The sequence below is a fragment of the Rhinolophus hipposideros genome (assembly GCF_964194185.1).
Source record: "Rhinolophus hipposideros genome assembly, chromosome: 20".
NCBI classification, from domain to species: domain Eukaryota; kingdom Metazoa; phylum Chordata; class Mammalia; order Chiroptera; family Rhinolophidae; genus Rhinolophus; species Rhinolophus hipposideros.
This window is the reverse complement of record NC_138066.1, coordinates 22,618,367-22,638,273: the sequence shown is the minus strand read 5'-3', so window position 1 is coordinate 22,638,273 and position 19,907 is coordinate 22,618,367. Positions and strand designations below refer to the sequence as shown.

General features: G+C 41.6%; 1 protein-coding gene across 10 annotated transcripts in view; it reads right to left on the bottom strand.

Annotated features, from left to right (window-relative positions):
- Positions 1 to 19,907, bottom strand: part of ACACA (acetyl-CoA carboxylase alpha) — a 255,219-nt gene that overhangs the window by 36,633 nt on the left and 198,679 nt on the right. For all 10 annotated transcript variants that reach the window (XM_081029227.1, XM_081029226.1, XM_081029223.1 and 7 more), the window contains 2 exons: positions 3,547 to 3,690; positions 2,832 to 2,952 (listed from right to left, as the gene is read on the bottom strand). In XM_081029227.1, the coding sequence (XP_080885353.1) occupies positions 2,832 to 2,952; positions 3,547 to 3,690 (265 nt within the window). The remainder of the gene's footprint in view (positions 1 to 2,831; positions 2,953 to 3,546; positions 3,691 to 19,907) is intronic.

Genomic DNA, 19,907 nt, shown 5'->3' with positions numbered 1-19,907 from the left:
CTTTAAAATAAATAACTTGGCTTTTTTCAAAACACCACAAACACATTTGTCAAAAGGCAGCCAAGTCATTAAAGATGTTTTCAAAATGTCTGTTTCTATTTTAAAACTTAGCTTACAATTTTGTTTGACGCCACTGACTTTCTTTTAACAGAAAGCTGAAGACAGCCAAATGGTAAGTATTAATGATCAGATGAGGATCCAAATTTGGGGGAAAGAAAATGGACTCAGCTTTTTCCTGCTACAAAAGCAACAAGATATAAATCCACTTTATTTACAGCTGACAAAGTATAATCTTTTTATAAGAAAGGGCCACCCCACATGCTATTGACAGAGTGAGAATACAGTGGTTAAGATGCACACTTCATGTCACTAACTTCCCTTGCATACAGAATTTCCTTCACTGGCAACACACGTAACTTTCAACATCTTAGTTTAAGGAAAAAAACACAAAACTTCTGTTCCACAGGTACCCATGTTTGACCAAGTCCCCATAAAAGCTTCTGCAAATAACTGTTTCCTAGCTTGCCCTCTGAGCTCTCGGTTTCTCAGTGATTCTTCTAATTTGAACATGCCCCTCCGCCCCCTAAAAACCCAAGTCCAAAACCAATTAAAAGTGGAGATCCGAGCAAGCTAACCTCTGCTGACTTAAACAGGATGGAGAGTGTTTTATCAAGACTAAACTTGTAATTACTGTGTTCTACATTCCTTGCCTCTATGGCCCCAGTGTAAAATGTGATCATCCATTTCAAAATTATCTCTCTATCGTGAGCCCAAAGCCGATCGTTTAGATTCTGGTCTCGTGTTGGGCGTCAGTTTGAAGAATATCACAGCACTATCTCCTCTAATAAATGACTTTAACTTTTCACCTAGAAGATATCTGCTTTAACTTATCACAGGGAATCATCTGCTTTCTTTAACGTTTCCACTAAATTAAAATCTGAAGTCACTCGATTTGGGAGCGAGTGTTGGCTGCATACAGACAGCAGGATGAATTACTAGGGAGTCGATGAAAAAATATTATCCAAAACACAGAAAACTTAGTTTATCACAAATTCCATTTTATTCTGTAGATCTCATTAATAATGGCCAAGCTAATACCCACTTATACACATACAGACATACACACCTGTGCACCCCATGAAAGAGGGCTCAAATTTTGATGATGGTTCTAAACCAAACCTCTAAATGCATGAAGATATTGAAATTTTAATTTATATGCTTAGATCATCTTATGATTCTCACTTCAATAACGACTTAAACTACAGAATTCATTTCAAAATGGAAATGTCTTCTTTCAAAACCCTCCTGCCTTATATGTTGATTTGGTGGGGGGAGAGAGCCACTGGTGGGCTGGGGCTATTGCAGGTGGGCTTTACAGCTCCCAAAGAGTGGGTCATGTTCACTTCCGATGTAGAACTTAGAAGTCAGCTAAGATGGCTCCCCATAATTCCTAGAATACTCACTGAATCTTGTTCTGAATTGTCCCAGAAAAGTCCTGAATTTTATCTCAGACTCATAGTTCTTATCATAATAAGGGTATAAAAATAGGAGGTAGAGAGATTACTATGGTGATTCTTCTGGCTATGGTAGAAAAACTATTTAGTTTTATTAAAATTAACAAGAAAAGGCACTGAAGACAATAGGTAAAATTTTAAATTAAAATCAACCTCCCTCTGGTGATTTTTCTATACTATGTATAGTTAGACTTTGGATTAAGCCCCAGCTCCTAAGTAATAGCTGTGTGACCTTGTACAAATCACTTGACTTCTCTCAGCTTGTAAAATCTGAGAGGTAAGCCCAAATAAGACAATGTATATGGAAGTGCGTTACAGTTCCACCTGGCTGAGAGTGGGTGCCCAAAGAGGTTTATTAAATTTTCCTTATGAAGACTTCTTTCTCTTTCAACAAAATCACGCTGACTCTTAAATTTAATTATCTTCTGCATTCCATTCTTCTTTAAGATATAACCTTTCTTTGAAATAGTTGCAATAAACATGCCAAAAAGAACGAACACTTTCTCAAAAAAGAAAAAAATACCTGAAAAAATAAGATTCAACATGTAACAGGGGGATTTGGGGCTTCATAAAAGAACCTCCCGATAAGTAAGGTTTGTGAAAAAAGCCAAATGGACCAACAAACAAGAATGTACATTTGCTTTATATGGAGCTACCTCTTCTGTTTTTTGTTTTGTTTTTAAAGTTAGGTAAAATCAGCCCCAAGACAGAGGGATATATCAGATAAACATGTAGGGAGGGCGTGTTCTTGCTCTGTTTATAAAATTAAAAGTTCTGACCAGTCTCTTCATGAATAAATGATCTCCCAAAGTAACCTGACATTAATGACTAAAGCAAGTGCCAATACTGTTATCAGCGTAAGAAGGGCATCCCGCAAGGTGGGTGCTCGGCAACAGCTTGCTGAGCAAAGACCTTCTCTAAAACTGATCTGATTCATCTCTGTTTAGAGAAATTAGATGGTTGACGACTCTGGTCCTAGAGTTCTATGGCTTATATTTAACTGTTTTAAAGTCTTTGAACCCATTCACTAGTAAGTGCTTTACTAGCAAAATAAACAGAAGAAATGTATTAGTGACTACTCTGCTTATGACTCAGTGGCTGATTTGTAAATCTCGTCTCATTATTTTTCACTTGCTCTTGAAGGGTTTTCCATCTTTTTCTTCTTCAGAGAGCATTTTTCAGAGCTTTCTCATTTCCAGGTACTTTAGTAGCTGTTTTCTGTGTCACATGCTATTGTGCGGGAATTGGTTAGTGATTGAAAAACAGACGGAAAGCTTGAGGGCCGGGGCACCACAGGCTCCTCCAACATATACATACTTGGGTGAGGACGGCCTGCGAGCATCCATCGAGGATCATACGGGGTCTTTGTGGGAACAAACTCGATGATTCTATCTATAGGATCCTTGGAGTTCAGGATGGGCACTGAACTGTTTACATTCTGGAAGGACATTGGGAGGGAAAGAGCACAGCCATTAGGAAACAACTGTCCTGCCATCCAGCAAGGCGACAATTGTTAGAAAGACAGGAGGGCCCACATACTGAATGACACCCAAAAGTCCCAATCATCAGCTGGAAGCGTCCCAATTGTGGGCCAAGCCCTGAGGAATATGTACGAGTCTCAGAGCTCATGCAGGAAGGAGCCTGGCACAAAGCGGTGCATTCTGACGCCCGGCTTTGGTGTGCCCAGGCTTTCTGCAAAGCTCCCCAGAGGGATGGAAGGCTATTACAGAGGAGAAAACACACAGTGACCAGAAAGCCTTAATGTGCTGGGGTCTGAACCCAGAAAGGCCGTGAAGGGTTCTACGGCTGGAAAATATCACAAAGGGGCCCAAGCAATGAAATCTAAAGGCATTTTAAAGGTGGAAGGCAAAAGATGGCTTTAAGAAACAAAAGAAATCAACGGCTTTCCAAGGAATATTTCACAAAGAATTGCTGCACTGTACGGTCTCAAGGGTAGAGGCAGTAGGCTGTGGAGAAAGGGCCAGGTCCTCTGGGCTCTGGGGCTTTTTGGTGCCAGGTAGGAAGGGCTCACCTTAGGCATGTAAGACAGCCAGTGCAGGATAGTGAAAACCCCTTCAAAATCATCACAAACGGTGCTGTGAGTCACCCCATTGTTGTGCATTATCTGGATGCCCCCCAGCTGGTTATTGGAGGTGTACACTTCCCGCCCGAGGACCTAGGGAAACAAGCAAGAGAAAAGGCATTCGTCTCCATGGAAATAAAGGCAGTCTATTTCATAATTCTCACGAAAATGGGTTCTTTTCTGCACAAGAGAGAGATTCCAGATTCTGAGGGACTATCTGGACCTTCATCCTAAAAAGAAAACTTAGAAAACAAAAAGGGCTTTTAAACATTCACATGTACTGCTGCAACTGAAAACCCAGCAAGCCTCTCTCCCCCCTCTCTCTTTCTCCCCCTTCCTCCCTCCCCCACCTCTCCTAGCTGCCACAGTATGCGTAGCATGCTTGGACTCTGAGCTGAAACCACAGCGGTGGGTGGGTGATGCTGGGGCCCTGAAGAAATGGGCTAGCTCGTCATCTGCAGGCCTGGTGTGCATATACACAAAAGAGGTAACACGCCTGTCTTTTGACAATCTCTAGTGACAAGTCTCAGAAACGCTGTGAAGTTTGGGTTCCTCGTTTTAAAATTCTTTTTAAAAGGATTATTTTCGCTCTTATATTTGATTTTTAAAGCTGGACACCCCCCTTCCCCTGCCACACACACACACACACACACACACACACACACACACACACACACTCAAGCCGTAAGGCTGGCAAAATCGCGAAGCAACTCATGATACAGATACGAACGCTTGAGTCTAAACTCTTTGTGTGCGGGGTACAGGGCAGTGATTTCTACCCAATCCCACCTCTCCTGCCTCTGAAGTTTCCAGGGAATCCAAGGCCTCAATCCCTGGGTATCCCTGGAGGAATTTAACCCTTGTGAGGTCGAAGAGCACCTACAACTGGAAACCACAAAGTTTCCTGTAAAGGATAAAAAAGGAAGAAAAAATATTCTTGGCACTTGGAAATTGTAGGGTTTCTTTTCTCCTGAAGATTGGTTAATAATTTCTTTCAGGAAGGGAGGTTTTCTGACCCAGCGGATGGAAGCTGGGCAGCCTGATCACTGACTATTGCAAACTGCTGAGTGTGTGGTAATTGCCAGTCATCTAGGGTAGCCCTGGAGAGCTCTAAACAGTTGTAGAGCGCTTACTGTATTTTACCTTTCCTTTTCTCTCTCCCCTCCTCCTTTGGAAAATAACTACAACACAACATTTCTTCCTTACTAACTTTTATTCATTTCCAGTCTTTGGGCGAGAACCTAATAAATGAAAGACCAGCAAATTCTACCTGGATATTCTCATTTCGCCCCTTCTTGTGAGGAGCTTTGAGAAGTTCCCCTGCCTGCTGGCTCAGCTCCTACATCAAGACCCTCCAAAGGCTGAGGAAGTTGGTGACCAAAGTAATCACCTCAGTGTGACCCAGCTGGCCTTGGTGCCATTTTACTTCAGCTAGGAAGGACAGAAGAAACCTTTCTGAAAAGAATATGGAAAGCAGGGTTACCCTCAGATTACTGCTTTCCTCCATAAGGAAGTGCAGAGAACAAGCCTTTGCAGGCACCCTGAGCAGAGCACCGTGCTGGCAGCTCCATTTGAAAGAACCCCAGGAATGGGGGAGACCATCTCTGACCACTGGGCTCCCACCCTCCTCTCAGTCTGTCTTTAATCTCAGCCCAGGCACTGCGGCTCTTTTCTCATTCTCCTGCTGTCTCTTTCCATTTGCCCTCTTTCTGACTGATACACTGATCTCTCGGTCACTCGGCTTTCTGCTCCACTGAGTCCATATTACTAATAACACCTTCTCCACGGCCAGTTTACCTCATGAAGGCAGGAGCACATCATTACAAAATAAACTCATAACTTTGACATTCTAGCAAATACATGCCGTTTGTTATTTTTATGGCTTTAGTCTTTCTAACAGGCAGAGGGCATTACATACCTGTTTCATTTATATCTTTAAATGTGTGCACACATGCACACTTGCACATGTATTAGGAAACAAAACAGAACAACCACAAAAAAACCAAACCAAAACAAATACCCAAAGCAATCGGCTGATGGGGGCCCCTGGTGGGGGCAGAAACCCTGTCACTCAGGCAGGGAGGCCGTGCTCTGATCTGGCTCTGGTTTTATGGATGTCATAAACCTGATGGCCCACAACTGGTCCTTCTGGGACCAACCGCCTCTCTGCCAGAAGTCATTCAGTGTGATCAGCAGTATTTTTAATTATTAAAATAAAATTGGAAAGGGGGAAAAGGAATAAAAAGGAGACACTGTGCTGACCCTGAATATCCGATGTTCACAATCTATGACAGGAGCCAGGAATTCGCTGCCTCCAAGAGAGAGCTGGGGCCATTTTCTATTCGGAAACACTGTTTTCTTTCCTAGGAAACATCGTCTCTCGTGCTCGGTAATGTCCAACCACTTAGACTCTCACAGCTCTCCACAATTATTAATGGACCGATGAAGAACCAGCAAAGGGACCAAAGTGGACCGAGAGCTGCTTCGCTGATTAAACACACCTTCCTCAGATGTTTTTGCCCCTCCTTTCAAGGAAGAAGAGAGCACCCAGAACTGGGCTACTTCCAGAAGCTCTGCCACTCGCCCATTCCACTCCATATGCTTACAAACTAATGGGAGGCAAACTTGGAAGGAGCAAGAGTTTAATAACTTGGTATGTCTTCCCCTTACAAGTGGAAACTCTGTAACTGATACTTTGGTATTGTTCTGAAAAGGCAGCAGTATTTCTACATTTCTTCTCCTCTGGGTTCAGAAAGAAACCTAACCAGGGCTCATCACAACTAAGAACATTATTTCTGGGCTAGAGAAATGTTTGTCATGTGAGAAGATTCATTTAATTTGGGAATTAAAGAGAAAAGGTATAGGGCAGATTAACAGAGTCTCCAAATGGCTCTCTCTGACAAGCTTTATCGTAGGAGGTGGAGGTTTGGGCGGGAAAGGACACACAGAAAGGAAACCTGCTTCCATACCCACAAACAAATGCTGACAATCATAGCTACTTAACAAGTGGTGAAGAGAAAGCAGCACCCTCCAGTTCATCTTCAATGACCGTGCGTTTGGAGCAGGCACCAGTAGAATGAGGGCACACACAATAGCTCCTGATTTATAGGGGTCGTTGCTGACTCAAGTGGTTTTAATGATTTTTAGAATACTTCACAACAAAAGCCCCAACCAAAGAAGCAGAATCAGGGCTAGGACAAAATCCATTCTGCCTAACTCTGAAACGATCATGCTGGAACACTTACGCAAACCTTGATTAGCATCTTGGAAGACAAAGAAAAGAACCCCCATAGAACCACTATCTTATTCCTCAATATGTTGCCCTACCAACCTTCTACAGCAAAATCTGGGGTAAACCACTCTCATGACCATCATATTTTCATGAAGAAGCCCTTCATTCATCAGCTTTTTCAACTTCGACGCATGCATTTCTATAAAAGTCAAGTTGCTGACTATGTTCCATTTCCCAAATTATTCCTCTTACATTTTCTACCGCAGGATACAAACTTTTAATTTATCTGCCCAACAAGCACCAATACCCACTGAAACACAGGAGCCACTGGGAATAGTGGTGACTGTCCCGAGGACCCACTTTGTGGCTCCCCAGGACTAAGCGGAGAAGCAGGACCATGAAATATTTGGAACAGGCACCATCTCAGAGTCCCCTGTGGAGGAGTGTGCAGATCGCCACACCTGAGTAAGGGCTGAGGCTGAGTGGAAAGAGGATCTTCATACACTCAGTATAAACTAAAGCCTCATCCAGCACTTCACTCATTGCGGCTGGCAGACCTGTGAAGGAAGGGAACCGCATAAAAGCTGGTGACTAGCAGAGACACACAATTGTTAAAGACACCACCAAAGACGCTCCACAACCGACAGAAATTTTGAGCTCCAAAAGAAGTACAAATGAATGCAGTCATACATACAGACTGAGGTCTCTGCTGCTCTTGCTCCTTATCTAGAGACACTGCCGACAGCTCAGGTTTACCATAGCTGACAGGCAATGAAAACAGTCTAATATCCCGCCTGCTCTCTCCCTTAAATCCCTTTTTGGAGATCAAGATAACCACGTTCTTCCTTTTCCCAGTGCTCCCGACGTTTGACTGAAGTGGCAGAGCATTGTGAGGTTTTGTGCAAATGAAAGCACTATGTAATACAGAATGAGTGTACTATTTACTTGTCAGGGTATTTGTCAGCACAGGCATTGAGATTTCCAAGTTTCACAGAGGCAACTTAGCTCAATTTTTTAAAAAATTGCTTTTGTCCTGATATACACATTATGTTGGGGACCCTCAGACTTATAGGCAAATATTTGCAATCATGTGCTGAAGATGTGGGAAATAATGATGCCCATCGATGGAATAAAAATGAAATCTACCACTGTTTTCCCCTCTTTATCCAATCTTTCCCCCGGTAAACAATCCTTGGTGGGTCAGGGCAATCTATTATTTAAAAAAGCAGGGAGTACAAAATGACTCCTGCATCTGAGAATTAAGCTACACAAGCTGGGTCCTCGCTGCAGTCCTTCTTCTCATTAGGATATTTCCATTCTCAGGAGGATCTGAGGAGGGGTTTTTGTAAATTTCCTGAGCAATCGTCATCCCTGGACTTCATCCATGATTCTAGATGTCACCCTGGGATCTGTCAGGTTATTGATAAAGGTTTGGATAAGGCAGAAAGAGAGATAGATATGAGAAAGAATGAGTGGGAGCAGTGAAAAAGTGGTAAAACCGGGACAAAAGAAAGGAGGAAGGAGGAGAGAGGGAAAGGGAGGGGGAGAGAAAAGAGGATGGGGCAGGAAAAAAATGCAATAGCTCATCTACTCATGCTGCTAACATCTTCCTGCCTGACCTGAGAGGACTACATTTTTAAAAGCTGACAAGTAATTCAATCTCCAATTAACAATTTTAAGTGGTACAGCACATATTACTATGTAAATGTTTCTCCAGGAATATATCCAAAGGGGGACCGGAATTAAATCTCTAGGGAGACAGGACCAGGGTCGACCTGGCCGAGAACACTTGGGGATTCCAAAACACAGTCTCTTAACATACAAACTCAGGGCTACAACTTCTTGTCCCCCATTAATTGCCACTGGCAAACAGGAGTGCTGGTTGGCAGCTGGCAGGCTAGGGTTGGGGTAGAGAAGGGGCACAGAAGGGGCACAGTGACTTACTGCTCGGACAGGATGGGAAAGCCTGACTTGACGGCAGAAGGATGATACGCCACAGTGGATACAAGACCATCCACTGCAAGACCAACCATTTCTCTCTGAGGAGCAAAGTTACGAAGTGATCAGGTTTGCTGATGGATAAACTGGAGGAAAGGGTCTGTGCTACCGGTGGTAGGAAAAGATATTTAGTCAAAAAGAGACCGAGAGACAGACCAGAAGTAATACTGGAAGACCTGTTTACTGAAATGTGGGGAGGAGAGAGGAATGAGTTAGATGGCAGGAGGATGATAAGGATTTGAAGGTGGACGAAGTGAGGAACAGAGACTCATTTTTAATGTGATGAGGACAGAGAAAAGCCACATGACAGTCTGTCAAATACATGAGAAAAGGCATAGGCGTCTGGAGTGAAAACTGACTGCCAAATCACTCATGCTCATTGAGCTCCAGACTTGAGTGTACTGATAATAAATTACTTCCAAATATGGTGTATGGAGGTATAATTTATATACAGTGAAACACCCATTTTTAGGTGTACAATTCTATGAATTTTGACAAACACCTGTAACCACCATCAAAGTCACCTCCAAAGTTTTCATCCCCCAAAGTTCCTTTATCTCCTTTGTAAACAATTCCCTTATCCCGCATATAATAACTACTGTTCTTCTTTCTGTTTCAATAGTTTTGCCTTTTCTACAATGTTATACAAATGGAATCATACCGTACGTAGCCTTCTCAGTCTAGTTTTTCCGTTAGCATAATACTTCCGAGATTCAGGCTGACGGAGGTATCAGAAGCTCCTTTTCACGGCAGAGTAGTATTCCATTTTATAGAAACACTGAAACTTGTTCATCTGTTTCCGTGCTGGTGGACATGTGGGTGGTTTCCAGTTTGGGGCAATTATGAATCAAGCTGCTATACACATTTATGGACAGGTTTTTATAGGTCGATATATACTTTCATTTCTCTTGGGTAAATACGTAGGAAGAGGATTGCTAGGTTGTATGCTAAGTGTATGTAACTTTATTTTTTTGGAAGTCAAACATTTTTCAATGTGGCTGGACCATTTTGCATTCCCACCAACATGTATGAAAGTGCCAGCTGTTCTGCATCTTCATCAATACTTAGTATTGTCAGTTAAAAATTTTATTGTAGTGGTATGTAATTGTGATTTTAATTTGCATTTCTGTAATGACTTTCATGTACTTATTTACCATCTATATATCTACTTGGTGAAATGTGTGTTCAAATTTCTTACCCATTTTTTTTCTTCCTTTCTTCCGCCTCCTTCCCCCACTTCGGTTCAAGCCGTTGTTTCTCAGGCTAGTTGTGTAGGACACAGCTCTCTGGCCCATGCTGGTATTATGAGCCTTGTATCCCCCCCCCCCCCGGCTGAGGCAGTCGGTCGCCGGTTGGCTGCCAGCAGCAGCACACAGCAGCCCGCAGCAGCTCACTCTGACCTCCTGCTGCCTACGGCAGCCCCTCTCCAGGGAGAGCCGTTGTTCACAATTTTAGCTATGGAGGGAGCAGCTCACTGGCCCATGTGGGAATCGAACCAGCGACCTCGGCGTTAGGAGCACGGCGCTCCAACCACCTGAGCCACTGGGCCAGCCCCTCTTATCCATTTTAAAAATTACTTATTTACCATCTTTATATCTACTTTGGTGAAACATATGTTCAAATTTATGTTCAAATGTGTGTTGGGTTGTTTTCTTATTGAGTTGTATACTAGTCTTTTGACAGATAGTTTTCTATAGATGGAAATTAAAAAAAAATTGTTTCTCAGTCACCTTCCAGTGGTTTTTCTGTAAAGGACGCAAGACATTAGGCTAATGATGAAAGGCTGTGTGACTGACGGTATGTACCCACCCATGGCAAGGCACAGAGTTTGGGGCTTGCAGGGCCTGGCTTCTTGGAGAATAGCACTGACAGTTCGTCTCTGCACCCTTTTTGTTTGTGTTTTATCACTTATATCTGGTGGGTAATTTTATTTTTTTTTCTTAGAATACATGCAAAGCCTTTTATTGTCTTTTAGCCTAAATTTTAAGCTCTATGAAAGGAGGAATCACCTTTGTATACTCATAGCATAAGAAGAGAACTTTAGACATAACACACGTGCAATAAAAGCACGTGAACTGCCATAATTCTTAGTGCTCTATAAAAACTCAGCTCTGATTTATATTTTCAGCAAGTCGAACTACTATAAGCAAAAGAAGTCTTTCCTATTAGTGTTATAATGTGAAGTGGCTTTCTTAAGCAAAATGAGTGGTTCAGTTTTTCTCTCCTTTTAGTTTTCCCCAGTGCAGACACTGGGTTTTTGTTGTTGTTGAACTATAATTGACACACAATCTATGTTAGTTGCAGGTGTACATAGTGATTCAATATTTATATACATTAGGTAGTGACCACCACCATGAGTCTAATTGCCCTCGGTCACACATAAGTTAACATAATATTATTGACTATATTCCCCATGCTGTACATTACATCCCCATAACTTATTTTTATTTTATAACTGAAAGTATGTACATCTTAAACCCCTTCACACTGGCAACCAGCAGTCTGTTCTCTGTATCTATGAGTCTGGTTTTATTTGTTTGCTTTGTTTTTTAGATTCCACATAAAAGTGAAATCACACTGTGTCTGTTTTTCTACATTTGACTTATTTCACTTAGCATAACAGCCTCAAGGTCCATTCATGTCGTCGCAAATGCCAAGATTTCATTCTTTTTAATGGCTGAGTAATATTCCATTATATAAATGTAACATCTTTATTCACTCATGCATCGATGGAAACAGGCTGTTTCCATATCCTGGCTATTGTAAATAATGTTGCAATGAATATTGAGGGGCACATATCTTTTTGAATTAGTGTTTTTTGTTTTTTGGATAAATACCCAGAAGTGGAATTGCTGCATCATAAGGTAGTTATATTTTTACGTTTTTGAGGAACTTCCATATTGTTGTTTTCCATAGTGGTTGCACCAATTTACATTTCCATCAATAGTGCACTTTTCTCCACATCCTCACCAACACTTGTTATTTCTTGTCTTTTTGATAACAGCCATCCTGACAGATGTGAAGTGGTATCTCATTGCAGTTTTAATTTGCATTTTCATGATAACTAGTGATGTTGAGTATCTTTTCTTGTGCCTGTTGGTCATCTGTACGTCTTTGGGAAAATGTCTGTTCAGATCCTCTGCCCATTTTTTACTCAAATTGTTCTTTTCTTGTTATTGAGTATGAGTTCTTTACATATTCTGGATATTAACCTCTTAGATATTATTTGCAAGTATCTTTTCCCATTCAGTAGGTTGCCTTTTCATTTTGTTGATTTCCTTCGCTATGCAAAAGTTTTGAGCTTAATGTATTTTTGCTTTTGCTGCCCTTGCCTGTGGAGTCAGAGCCAACAAAAATACTCCTAAGACCAAAGTCAATGAACTTTTTTTCTAGAAGTTTTAAGCTTCGGGTCTTACATTTAAGCCTTTAATTCATTTTGAGTTTTTTCTCGTATATGGTGTAAGAAAGTGGTCTTTCTTACACCATATGCAATTCACCAGTGAAGCTATCTGGTCCTGGACTTTTGTTTATTGGGAGTTGTTGGATTACTGATTCAATCTCTTTATTTGTAATTGGTCTATTCAGATTTTCTATTTTTTTCATGATTCAGTCTTGGAAGATTGTATGTTGCTAGGAATTTATCCATTTCTTCTAGGTTGGCCAATTTGTTGGTGTATAACTGTTTACTTCAATGGTCTCTTATGATTTTTTGTATTTCTGTAGGTATCAGTTATAACTTCTCCCCTTAATTTTCTGCTTTTATTTATTTGAGCCCTCTTTCTTTTCTTCTTGATATCTCTGGCTAAATGTTTATCCTTTTTGTATTTTTTAAAATCTTTTCAAAGAACCAGCTCTTATTTTCATTGATCCCCCCGTCCTCCCATTTTATAGTCTCTATTTCATTTATTTCCACTCTGATCTTTATACTTTCTTCCTTCTACTAACGTTTGGCTTCATTTGTTCTTCTTTTTCTAGTTCCTTTAGGTGTAAAGTTAGATTGCTTATTTGAGATTTTCTTGTTTCTTGAGATAGGGCCTGTATCTCCATGAATTTCCCTCTTACATGTGTTTTTTGCTGCATCCCATATATTACGGAATGTTGTGTTTCCATTTTCATTTGTCTCAAGGTTTTTTGTTTTTTTGATTTCCTCTAATTGTTGACTCATTGGTTATTCAGTATCATGTTGTCTACTCTCCATGTGTTTGTGATTTTTCCTCTTCTTGTAACTGATACCTAGTTTCATACCATTGTTGTTGTCAAAAGTGCTTGACATGCTTTCAATGTTCTTAAATTTATTGAGACTTATTGTCTAATATGCAAACTATCCTGGACAGTGTTTCATGTGCACGTTAAAAATGTAAATTCTGTTGCCTTTGAGTGGAATGTTCTATAAATATCTATTCAGACTACTAGAACTAATGTGCTATTTAAGGCTGATGATTCCTTACTGATTTTCTTTTTAGATGATCTATCCATTGCGAGGTATTAAAGTCCCTTACTATCATTGTATTGCTGTCATTTTCTCCCTTTATGTCTGTCAATATTTGCTTTATATATTTAGGTGATCCTATGTTGGGTGCATAAATATTTACAAATATTTTATCTTATTGTTGGATTGACACCTTTATCATCATGTAATGTCCTTCTTTGTCATTTGTTAGTCTTTGATTTAAAGTCTATTTTGTCTAAGTATTGCTATCCCAGCTTTCTTTTCATTTCCATTTGCATGAAATATTTTTCTATCCCTTCACATTCAGTCTGTGTGTGTCCCTAGATATGAAGTGAGTCTCTTATAGGCAAAATATGGATGGGTCTTGGTTTTTATTCATTCAGTCCCTATATCTTTTGATTGGAGAAATTAGTCCACTTACATTTAAAGTAATCATTCACAAGTATCCACAAGTTGCCATTTTGTTCATTGTTTTGGTAGTTCTCTGTTCCTTTCTTCTTCTCTTGCTCATTGCTCTTGTGATTTGATGACTTTCTTTAGTGTATTCTTTTTTTTTTTTTTAAGATTTTATTGGGGAAGGGGAAAAGGACTTTATTGGGGAACAGTGTGTACTTCCAGGACTTATCTCCAAGTCAAGTTGTTGTCCTTTCAATCTTAGTTGTGGAGGGTGCCATTCAGCTTCAAGTTGTTGTCCTTTCAGTCTTAGTTGTGGAGGCCGCAGCTCAGCTCCAGGTCCTGTTGCCATTGCTAGTTGCAGGGGGCACAGCCTACCATCCCTTGCGGGAGTCGAAACAGGCAACCTTGTGGTTGAGAGGACGCGCTCCAACCAACTGAGCCATCCGGGAGCTCAGTGGCAGCTCAGCTCAAGGCACCATGTTCAATCTTAGTTGTAGGGGGTGCTGCCCACAATCCCTTGTGGGACTCGAGGAATCGAACTGGCAACCTTGTGGTTGAGAGCCCGCACTCCAACCAACTGAGCCATCCAGGAGGCAGCTCAGCTCAAGGTGCCATGTTCAATCTTAGTTGCAGGAGGCAGAGCCCACCATCCCTTGCGGAACTCGAGGAATTGAACTGGCAACCTTGTAGTTGAGAGTCCACTGGCCCATGTCGGAATCGAACTGGCAGGCTTCAGAGTTAGGAGCATGGAGCTCTAACTGCCTGAGCCACCGGGCCAGCCCCTTTAGTGTATTCTTTAGATTACTTTTTTTTGTGTGTAACTGTTGTAGGGTTTTGGTTACCAAGAAGTTTATATATAAAAACCTAAAAAGCTAAATATATGGCAGTCTATTTTTAGTTGATAGTCACTTAAGTTCACATTCTAAAAGCACATTTTTTCTCACCCCTTCACATTTATGTTTTTGTCATACATATTTCACATATTTTTATTTTGTGTATCCCTTAACTAATTATTGTAGTTATAGTTAATTTTACTTCTTTTGTCTTTTAATCTTCATACTAGGTTTATAAGTGACTGATCCAGTACCTTCACTATACATTTGCCATTGCTTTTACCAGTGAGATATTTTCTTTCCAGCGTAAAGAAGTCTCTTTAACATTTCTTGTAAGGCCGGTTTAGTGGTGATGAACTCCTTAAGCTTTTGCTTGTCTAGAAAACTCTTTATCTCCCCTTCAATTATGAAAAACTTTGCCAGGTAGAAGTTTTTTTCCTTTCAGCACTTTGAATATATTGTGTCACTCCCTTCTGACCTGCAGTTTCTGCTGAAAAATTAGCTTATAGTCTTATGGGGGGTTCCCTTGTATGTAACTAGTTGTTTTTGTCTTGCTACTTTTAAGCATCTCTCTTTATTTTTAACTTTTGCCCTTTTAATTACAATATATTTTGGTGTGGGTCTCTTTGGGTTCATGTTGTTTCGAATTCTCTGTGCTTCCTGGACCTGGATGTCTGTTTCCTTCCCCATATCAGGAAAGCTTTCAGCCATTGTTTCTTCAAGTAAGTTTTCTGCCCCTTTTTCTCTTTTCTTTCTGGTACTCCTATCATGTGAATGTTGTTACCCTTGATGGTGTCCTAGAGGTCCCTTAAATTATCCTTATTTTTCAAAGATTCTTTTTCCTTTTTGCTGTTCTGTTTGGATGTTTTCCACTTCCCTGTCTTCTAAATCACTGATTTAATCCTCTGCTTCATCTAATCTTTTCCATCTAATATATTATTCATTTCAGTTATTATATTCTTCCTGCCAACTTTTTAAAAAAGTATATTTTACCTCCTTTTTTGTTTCCTATCTCTCTTTTGAAGTTCTCACTGAGATGACCTATTCTTCCCCTAAGTTCATTGAGCATCCTTATAACTAGTGTTTTGAACTCTGCACCTGGTAAATTGCTTGCCTCCATTTTGTTTAGTTCTTTTTCTGGAGTTTTGTCCTGTTCTTTCATTTGGGTTAAGTTTCTTTCTCTTCATTTTGGCGGCCTCCCTGTGTTTGTTTCCATGTACTACGTAGATCTGCTATATCTCCTAGTCTTAGCAGAGTGGCCTTTTGTAGTAGGTGTCCTGTGGAACCCAGTGGTGCAGTCTCCCTGGTCACCTAAGCCGGGTGCTCCCGGGGTGCCCCTTGTGTGGGTTGTGTGTGCTCTCCTGGTGTAGTTGAGCCTTGATTGCTGTTAGCACATCAGTGGATGGAATTGACCCTCAGGATGACTGGCTGTGAGGACTCGCCATGACTACAGTGAACCAGCTGTTGTGCTGGGGCTGACACTATGGAGTGGGAGTCACTTTAATGGGCTCTGGCGCCTGCCAAGTCCACCCTATGGGTGTGAATTTTGTGGTGCTAATTGGGTGGTACTCTGGTGTGGTCTGAAGCCTACCACCAGGTGTGTTGCTTTTGGGGCCTCTTGAGAGGGGCTCCAGTACAGGCCATGGTCAGCTACTGCCTGTGTCTGGCCCAGGGCCACCCGATAGGAGCTACCATGTTTCCCCGAAAATATAGTAAATTTACTTATATTAAAATAAGACTGGGTCTTATACTAATTTTTACTCCAAAAGATGCATTAGAGCTGATTGTCTGGCTAGGTCTTATTTTCAGGGAAACACGGTACAAAGTAATCTTCAGTTGGCCTGTGCTGGGTTTGGAGATGCCTGAGAGTGGTTATACTGTGAACCAAGTGCTGGGTATGGGGCCACTTAGCAAGAGGTGCAGGACACATGGAGTCCAGCAACTGCTTGTTAGGGGTTTGTGGACCTTTGAGAGATTTTAGGAAAGTCTGCAGCACAGGCTGAGGCCAGCTGCTTGTGTGGATAAACCTGTGAGAGAGGTTCGGGCTGGGCACGTGCATTCAGTGGAGTTGGGTCTCAGAGAATCACCAGGATGGGCTGAGAGTGGTGTTAGCCAGGTTAATGGAGACTCAGATTTGGCACTGGCCTGCACCTTCAGGCTGTATAGGGGGAGGGCTCAACAAACAACAATGACACTTGCCAGCACTTTAGTCCCAGAGAGAGCTGCTCCTCCAGCCCTCTGTCCGAAGTCAGTAATTCATGACCTCCCTGTAAGTCCCTGGTGCTCTTCAAGCTGTTTTGCCTTCTGTGGAGCCTAGGACAAGTGTTTATAAGCCAGTGAGTCTGGGCTTGGACCCTTTAAGAGGATGCCTGGAGTTCCAATAGCCCTTTGTCTTGCCAGGACTGAGTCCCTGCTGATTTTCACAGCCAGCTGTTGTTAGGACTCTTCTTCCTAATGTTCCAGGCTGGGGAGCCCTGTATAGTACTAAGACCCTTGCTCCTCAGAGGAGACCTCTGCAGCTGAGATATCCCTCCTGATTCTTAGCCACCACATGCGAGTGTAGGACCAGCCTATTTTGTATCTCTGCCCCCAACTCCCTTCAGTCTTGAGGTGGCTTCTTCTTTATATCCTTCTAGGAATTCTGTTCAGCTGATCTTCAGGTGGTTCTCAAGGGTGGTGGTTCTATTATTTTGTTGCAATTTTGATGTGGTCATGGGAGGAGGCCAGTACAGCATTCACCTACTCTGCCATCTTGACCTGAAGTCTCCCCTTGGTTTTCAAAGCCAGATGTTCTGGGGGCAGGATCCAAGGGTTAGGGTGCCTGGTGTGGGATACAAACTTCTTGCTCCTCAGGGAGAAGCTGCTGCTTCTTCTTCTTCTTTATCTCTTCTGATTGTGGGTCGTCATGCCATGGGTGGGGTTTTTGGAGAGACTGTGTCTCTGCCTCTTCTACCAATCTCATCATGGCCCTTTAGCCTTTGTTATGGAGCAGATGTTCATCTAGTTATCAGGTTCTTTTCAGAGAACTGTTCCACACAGTGCTGTATATTTATTGTGTCCGTGGGAAGAGATGAGTTTAAGACCTTCCTGTGCTGCCACCTTGAACTGCATCTTAAAACTGGGGTTTTCTTTAAAAATTTCTTATCTGGACTAGAATTAATCTAGTAACTCTATATAATATAAAGTCATATTATATAGTTGACCCTTGAACAACATGGGTTTGAACTACACAGGTCCACTTATACACAGATTTTTTCAATAAATGTACAGTTGGCTCTCCATATCCCCTGGTTTCTCATCTGTAGATTCAACCAACTGGGGAATGAACACAGTATTTTCGATCTGTGGTTGAGAATCTGTGGATGCATAGGGCTGGTCTTGTAATCTCTCAAAGGTATGCATTGTTCTACCCCATTTTATATAAGAGATTTGAGTGTCTGTGGACTTTGGTATCCACATGGGATCCTGGAAACAATTCCCCATGGATAGCAAGGGATGAGTGAAGTTTTTGGGGAGACGAAAGTTATAAGTGGATTTCTGACTGTGCGTGGGATCAGCACTCTTAATCCATTGTTCTAGGGTCAACTGTATTAGGGTTGCTCTACGGAGCTGCACAGACTGATTTAACTATTAAAAAGAGGCTTTTTTTTTTATCATTAGGTCAGAAAGAAAACAAAGATACTCAAAACTTGATTATATGTTCCAAAGCTCTGTTCTCATATTTGCATCTTATGCTGTTAGTTAAATTTGGGTGGGTTCTTTTCCTTAATAACACTGATTTTTCCATTTCTCTTATGTGCATACTATTTTAAAGGGCTTAAATTCCAGACATTAAAGCGTTATTAAAATTAGGAACCAGTCAAGAATAAACCAGAAAAACTTGAAGCCAGGGTATAGTAATCTGCAGCTCATTCTAAACAGCTCTTAAAGCTTCTCCTTTCATAATTCAACACTCCTGACTGTGTACATTAGCTGATTAGACTGTGTGAAGACAGCCACTGAATGAGAGGGAACAGAGCTGGATTTGGATCCATGCACAGGGGACATTCCCTAGAATGATGAACAGCCAGGAGGCAGGTTTCTAAACAGTCTCGTTTCCCGAGTCTTTATCATATTCACACAGCCGTCTGTGCATTGCCAGGGCCCAGGTCTGTCTTCCTCCTAGGAAAGACTGGAGTCCTTGCATTTCTAATCTACCAACGTATGCAGTTCTTGCACTTTTAATTTATGAGTGTTTGGGGGAGACCTCTCTGACTTGGGAACATATTGGCTCGGTCTAATGCTTGGAGATTATTAAACTTGGAGCTATGCTCCACTATCAAGTCTACAGATCTTTTATTTAGAAGATATGGTGCTCTAAATGCACAAAGAGCTCCCTGTCACCTTCACATTAAAGCCCCTAGTGCCTGGTAAATGGAATTATATAGCTGTCATCTCCTTTCCCCAAAGTTTTAAGAGTACAATGGGCTCATTTTTTCACACTCCATCCCAGCTTCAGAACTAAGAGACCTACTTTGTATTGATTTAAGGTCTCAGAAATAAATAAACCTGCTTCACTGCTGTGATTCACAACAAATTCATGATACACTATTGCATGATATATTTCAAGCTCTTGCTCTGGCTCTCTTTTTCCTCTGGTGAGTGATGGGGGAGGTGGGAGGTAGTGGGGAGCTGCAAAGCTGACAGCCTGATGGTTATTGGAGATGGCTGCTGACTGCAAATCCAAGAACAGACACTGTTGGAGGAGTATGGGATTTTTTTTTTTAACTGGGGGGCAGGGGTAAGAAGCTAATTTAATTGACTTTTGGCTGGGATTGGGGGAAAAGAAGGTTAAGGGGAGCAGTGTGGGGTAGATGGCAGAGCAAAGCTTCAAGTGAACACTAATTTGCAAAGACAGAGCTATGAACATTTGTAGAAAGAGAGAAAGGTGAAGAAAATCCAGCATAAGAAGGTGTAACATATGACTGACTAGAAAATGAAGAAGCTGAACAATTCAGCCTAAGGGACCGTGTTCGCGGTCCTAAGAGGGCACTTAGCTTGAGTTCAGAGATGATGTTTTATTAGAGGCAGAAAGTGCAGAGATCCTACATGCCACAGAACCTGTGAAGTAGAGGCACTTCTTCATTCCCATACTTGGGAAGCAACATAATCCTGAGGTCGAAATGGACACTCTGGAGATAGGGCAGAGATATTATGGAGGTCCACACATACGAAGTGAGCCAGAGACTGCTCAGTGAGGTGAGAGGGTAATACATTCTAGCATCTTAGATTGGGTGTGTGTGCCCTTAGAGTTCAGAGTAGCTCACTCTACATCGCCTTTACTGATTCATGAAATAAGTACCACCAAACCTTGGACCCAATGAATTTTAACTAGTATCCAAATATACAGCACCCCAAAAGA